Below are 6,132 nucleotides of genomic sequence, written 5' to 3'. Positions count from 1 at the left end.
TTCCCTTCCCTTCCCTTCCCTTCCCTTCCCTCCTTCCCTCCTTCCTTCCTTGTGAAGTTCTACCATTGTTTCATTTGAAGTCCATGAAATTTATTTATTTATTCCTGGACTTGAGTGGATATCACAAATTCATTTAAGCATTTTAGTCACATGATGAAAATTGGGATACTTGGCAGAACCAGGGACATTGGGTTGCCACGGCGACCTTCCCAGGGAGCTTGCAAAAAGTCAGATTCCCTTAACAAGGCCCAAAGCCATGAAATGCAAAGGCAACCCCCCTCGTGTGACTCACTTCGGCTGAATCGCTGAGTGACGAAAGATCCAGGGTCAACTGCGATTGTTGGCGAACGCACCCTAAACTCAGATTGAAACTGATCCACCAAAACCAGGGGTAGGCCACCTTGGCTCTTTTATGACTCGTGGACTTCAACTCCCAGAATTCCTCAGCCAGCATGGCTCAGCTTGGAAACCTCTCCCTTTCCCCTCAGCATGGCTGGCTCAGGAATTCTGGGAGTTGAAGTCCACGAGTCATGAAGGGGGCCATAGTTCCCCCATGCTGGCTCAGGAATTCTGGGAGTTGAAGTCCGCGAGTCATGAAGGGGGCCATAGTTCCCCCATGCTGACTCAGGAATTCTGGGAGTTGAAGTCCACGAGTCATAAAAGAGCCAAGGTTACCTACCTCTGGCCTAGGCCTCGGCCGCTTTATGACTCGTGGACTTCAACTCCCAGAATTCCTGAGCCAGCATGGCTCAGCATGGAAACCTCTCCCTTTCCCCTCAGCATGGCTGCCTCGGGAATTCTGGGAGTTGAAGTCCACCAGTCATAAAAGAGCCAAGGTTGCCTACCCCTGACTAAAACAGCGATAACCAGGGCAAAAACTCACCTGACAAAAGCTGGCTCCACCAGGGTTTCAGGAGGTTTTTCAGCTCGAGGGGTTTTGCAAACGGGGCAGGCCGATTCCGGATCCGTTGGCACCGTAAAAAGGCGTTTATTCAACCGATAGCAGAAGACACCTGCAGGGCATACCAGAAAATTTACGACAGGGCCCTTTACATAGCTGTAGGTTTTAACTGGTGCCAGGTTTCTAGCCCTCATGGCTGCAAGGTGAAGCTAAGTAACGAGTGGCTTGAAACCTCAATGGGATTTTGGGGACCTTCCCCATGCTTCTAGATTGGGGGTGGGGGTGTCTCCAAACTTGGCCACTTTTAAAACTTGTGGACTTCATCCTCCAGAATTCCATGCTGGCTGAGAAATTCTGGGAGTTGAAGTCCACAAGTCTTAAAGCGGCCAGGTTTGGAGATCCCCTGGTCTAGATCCTGCTAGGGCTGCTATTCCCAGGCACACAATTCCTGCTGAATTTCCACCCCCAAAATGCACTGGCTACAGAAACATCGGAACATACATTGGTGGGAGGCTGCGTCTATTTCCATCTCCCGATCCAGGGCCGAAGAATTCACGTCCTTCAGCCTGTATAGAAGGAAAAACCCAGAATTACAGCCTGAGAAAGGAATTGTGCACCGGCACCCAACTAACCAAGGCAGGGGAACGTTGGGTATTACAGTGGGTTGGGCTGGATGACCTCTAAATATCTCCTCCCACTCTTTGGTTTGGAGGCTAACCCCCTGCCGGACCCTGATGGAGGAAAGAAGCAACCTGGAATTAAGGAGAAACTTCCTAATAGGGAGGACAATTAACCAGCGGAACAGCTTGCCACCAGAAGTTGTGGGTGCTCCATCCCTGGAGGTTTTTAAGGAGAGACTGGACAGCCACTTGTTTGGCATGGTATAGGGTTTCCTGCTTGAGCAGGGGGCTCGACTAGAAGACCTCCAAGGTCCCTTCCAGCTCTATTCTGATCCTGATTCTGAAACAGCAAAGGCAGCTTTAAAATAACAACCCAGAGCTTACCCCTTGCAAAGCTTAATTACTCGTGCGAATGGGCAGCTGATGAGGGTTAAACCTGTTCTGTGAATTTGTGCTTTAAAAATGGCACTTGGGGGTTTGAGCAGATCTAAAGGCCTGCTCCCACGTCTACCCCTTTTTTCAACCCCCCCTCTCCCCCTCCTCCCCCCCCAGCCGGATCATACTCGAAGTCGTGGTCGCGGATGCAAGCCTCCTTGTTCACCTGGCGGAAGTTTTGCAGCTCAGCAAAATATTCCTCGGGTTTTTCAGACAGGGACGTATCCGTCTCCAGCAGCCCTAGAGAAGGAGGGTCCCAGAGAGCAGGTGAAACACCCAAGAGCGAAAACGGCAGGACCAGAAGCTCATTGTCAAGCCCTCGGAATACACAGGTAAACGATTCCTGGGCAGGGAGGATCTTGGCAAATAAGAGCAGAATCTGCCAGATGTGATTAGAAAGTTGGTTCTGTCTGGCTAGGAGGATGGGAGAGGGGCAAAGGACCCAGCATGATGGGGAGGGCACTACAGTAAAACACTAGTACCGCTTTACAAAGCCCTAGTGAGACCACACCTGGAATACTGCAGCCAATTTTGGTCACCCTAACACAAAAAAGATGTTGAGAGTTTAGAAAAAATTCAGAGAAGAGCAACTAAGATGATCCAAGTCCTGGAGATTAAAACATACGAAGAACGGCTGCAGGACTTGGGGTTGGCTAGTCTAAAGAAAAGAAGAAATAGGGGAGACATGATAGCAGTGTTCCAGTATCTGAGGGGCTGTCACAAGGAAGAGGGGGTCAGGTTGTTCACCACAGCACCAGAGGGAAGGACAAGAAACAATGGTTGGAAATTGATCAAGGAGAGAAAAAAACTGGATTTAAGGAGAAACTTCCTGACAGTGAGGACAATCAACCAGTGGAACAGCCTGCCCCCAGAAATCGTGGGCGCTCCATCACTGGAGGTTTTTAAAAAGAGGCTAGACAGTCACTTGTCTGAGATGGTATAGGTTCTCCTGCTTAAGTGGAGGGCTGGACTAGAAGACCTCCAAGGTCCCTTCCAGCTCTATTCTATTCTATTCTATTCTATTCTATTCTATTCTATTCTATTCTATTCTCTATTCTTCATTATTCCTATTACTCTACTCTACTCTACTCTACTCTACTCTACTCTACTCCACTCCACTCCACTCCACTCCACTCCACTCCACTCCACTCTCCACTCCACTCCACTCCACCCCACCTCACCCCACCCCACCCCATCCTATCCTATCTCTGGAAGAGAGCTCCAGCTGCCTGTCTTGAACAAGGAAGAAAAACGCAGCAGTTTTTACTTTTAAAAAGAGAGCTACACCAATACAAGGGGTTCAATGGATTTGCTAACGCTCTCTACCCCAGTGTGCAGAGACACTGCACCTGAGCATGGAGGCTCTGTTTAGACGTTTCGGGAAGCAGCCCACAGCCTCTTCCTACCTGCGATCCAGTCGTAGCCCAGGAAAGGCTGCGCTGACATGCTGTCCTCTGGGATCAAATACTCCTCCGTGTCGGAGACAAACGTCACATGCCCAGCTTCCTTCTGGAAAAGAGAAAGGGTGACTCATTGACTCCCGGCTGCCAGCAGTTTGGCAGTTCGAGTCTCACCGGTTCAAGGTTGACTCGGCCTTCCATCCTTCCGAGGTCGGTAAAATGGGGACCCAGATTGTTGGGGGCCATAGGCTGACCCTGTAAACCACTTAGAGAGGGCTGTAAAGCACTGTGAAGCGATATATAAGTCTAAGTGCTATTGTTATATAAGAGCTGTGGTGGTGCAGTGATTAGGATGCAAGATTGCAGGCTGACTCTGCCCACAGCCAGCACTTCGATCCTGACTGGTTGAAGGTTGACTCAGCTTTCCCTCCTTCCAAGGTTGGCAGAATGAGGACCCAGATTGTTGGGGGCAAATATGCTGACCCTGTAAACTGCTTAGAGAGGGCTGTATAGCACTGTGAAGCGGTATATAAGTCTAAGGGCCATTGCTATTGCTACTCTCCCTGTCTTAGATCAGTATCACCCCCCTGCCAGCTTTCCAGCTGTTTTGCAGGTACCAGAGATCAAGTCTGCTCGCCAATCAGATGCAGTTTCTTTTGCCCCTGCCAAGCTTTCCAGCACTCACCTTCTTCCTTGCCCTGCCATGCTTGCTCCCCGGTGTAAGCAAAATGGACTTGGGGGTCTGCGGCATCCGAGCCGAGGTCCCCTGCCTCCTCTCCCCTTCTGCTGGGCTTTGGGTCAGCTCCTCTCGGGGGCCCGTTCCCTCCTTCGCCTCGGGGCAGGCAGCAGGAGGTGACTTTGGGGGGGCCTCTTCCTTGGCTGTTTCACCGTTTGCATTGGCAGCCTCGCCAAACGGCACGATGGCCGTGCAGGGGGAACAGGGCAGCCCCCAGCTAGGGGAGCACCCCTCTTTCCGTCTCTCGCTCTGCCTCCTGGTGCCTTGAGAGTCCAGGCCCAGTTGGGAATTCCCTTCCTCCGAAACTCTCAGGGTGTCCCCCTCCACGTCTGGACGAAACTCCGGCTGGATCTGGAAGGGAAGACAGCGATAAAAACAGTTGTGTTGCCGTGAAGGTCACACAGCACAATTAGCAAGACGTGGCAGGCTGCTGCACCAGGGTGCATACAACCTGGAAACTCAGTCAAGGATGATAAGGGGGGAAAATACTGCAGGAATCCCTGTTAGATAAGATAACCTTTATTCTCATTTTTTTTTACCGTGGGCACCCTGCCACATATTAAAAAATGAAAACCTGTTGTCTGCTCTCAAAAGTGTACACCAGGGGTCTTCAAACTCGGCCCTTTTATGACCGATGGACTTCAACTCCCAGAATTCCTCAGCCAGGCACGCGTGCCTGGCTGAGGAATTCTGGGAGTTGAAGTCCATCGGTCATAAAAGGGCCGAGTTTGAAGACCCCTGGTGTACACATACACAACACCCATATAAACTGTTTAGGGCTACATTTTTTAACGTCTGAAATTGCACAAGTGCCCTCTTATCTGACTTTTTAAAAAAAATCTCCTGTTTCTCTCTTTTTTGTTTAACAACATCCAGCCTGCAGAAAAGTCTCATAACACTTTGCAGCACAAGGCAGGTCTGATCGTTGTGATAGATGGCCCATTTGGGGGAAGCAAAAATAGGTCCTCCAATCTGTAGAATTCTCATTTGGCTGCACAAGCAAATTCTCTGTCTCGTTCAGGATCCGGATCAAAGCATCTCCAGATGTAAACATGGTGCCAAGAAGATTATGTCAAAAAACAAACAAACAAGAAAACCAGGAAAAAAAGTAGGAGTTGCATGCTTCAGGATGGCAAAATGATCCACTGCTATTATTAAAAGACACTTAACTATACTTGCTATATAGAACTTCCATATTCAGAAGCAGTCTATGTAATTTGATGGTGTTCTTTTTTTTAAAAAAGCCCTGTTTTATTCATTTTTAAAACGCTAGATATGGTGAGAACAGGCCAATACGAAGTTTGTTTATTTTTGTTTATTATGAAATTTATTCGCCACCCATCTCATGTCCAATGAACTCCGGGCGGCTGGCAGCATAAAAACATTAAAAAAACATTAAAACCATCAATCATAAGATAACAAAGAAGATAAAATAAAAGGACGAGGGGGGACATGATAGCAGTGTTCCAGTATCTCGGGGGGGTGCCCCAAAGAAGAGGGAGTCAAGCTATTCTCCAAAGCACCTGAACGCAGGACAAGAAGCAACGGATGGAAACTCATCAAGGAGAGAAGCAACCTAGAACTAAGGAGAAACTTCCTGACCGTTAGAACAATTAACCAGTGGAACAACCTGCCTCCAGAAGTTGTAGGTGCTTCATCACTGAAGGTTTTTAAGAAGAGATTGGACAACCATTTGTATGAAATAGTATAGGGTTTCCTGCCTGAGCAGGGGGTTGGATTAGATGACCTTCAAGGTCCCTTCCAACATTATTATTATTATTATTATGGATCATCGCACAGTCAGCCGGATGTTCAGACTGGAGTTGGCATTTTGTCTACCTATCGAGTCCTTCCCAAGGACCTGGGATAGGCAGAGGTGGATGTTTGATGGTATTACAGATCTCGTCGCAGGATGGAAGCAGTTCCTAGTAAGGCCAGGATTAGGCTTAATTAGTCAACCAGCTCCAGCGTGAAGCTCCCCTACTGGGTCCCCAAGCCATCTGGCAGAGGCAGAATTGGATTTTAAACTACCGTGGAGAG

General features: G+C 48.9%; 1 protein-coding gene across 1 annotated transcript in view; it reads right to left on the bottom strand.

Annotated features, from left to right (window-relative positions):
• MIIP (migration and invasion inhibitory protein) overlaps positions 1-1,457 on the bottom strand; it is a 12,225-nt gene extending 10,768 nt beyond the window's left edge. Inside the window, exons 1-2 of the mRNA XM_029285840.1 lie at positions 1,403-1,457; positions 884-1,013 (exon numbers count right to left, since the gene is read on the bottom strand). Of these exons, the coding sequence (XP_029141673.1) occupies positions 884-1,013; positions 1,403-1,430 (158 nt within the window). The 5' untranslated portion in view covers positions 1,431-1,457. The remainder of the gene's footprint in view (positions 1-883; positions 1,014-1,402) is intronic.
• Positions 1,458-6,132: the final 4,675 nt, after the last annotated feature.

The sequence above is a fragment of the Protobothrops mucrosquamatus genome, unplaced genomic scaffold (genome assembly GCF_001527695.2).
Source record: "Protobothrops mucrosquamatus isolate PMUCROS unplaced genomic scaffold, P.Mucros_1.0 scaffold2331, whole genome shotgun sequence".
In the NCBI taxonomy this organism is placed as follows: Eukaryota; Metazoa; Chordata; class Lepidosauria; order Squamata; family Viperidae; genus Protobothrops; species Protobothrops mucrosquamatus.
This window is presented reverse-complemented; position numbering and strand designations above follow the sequence as displayed.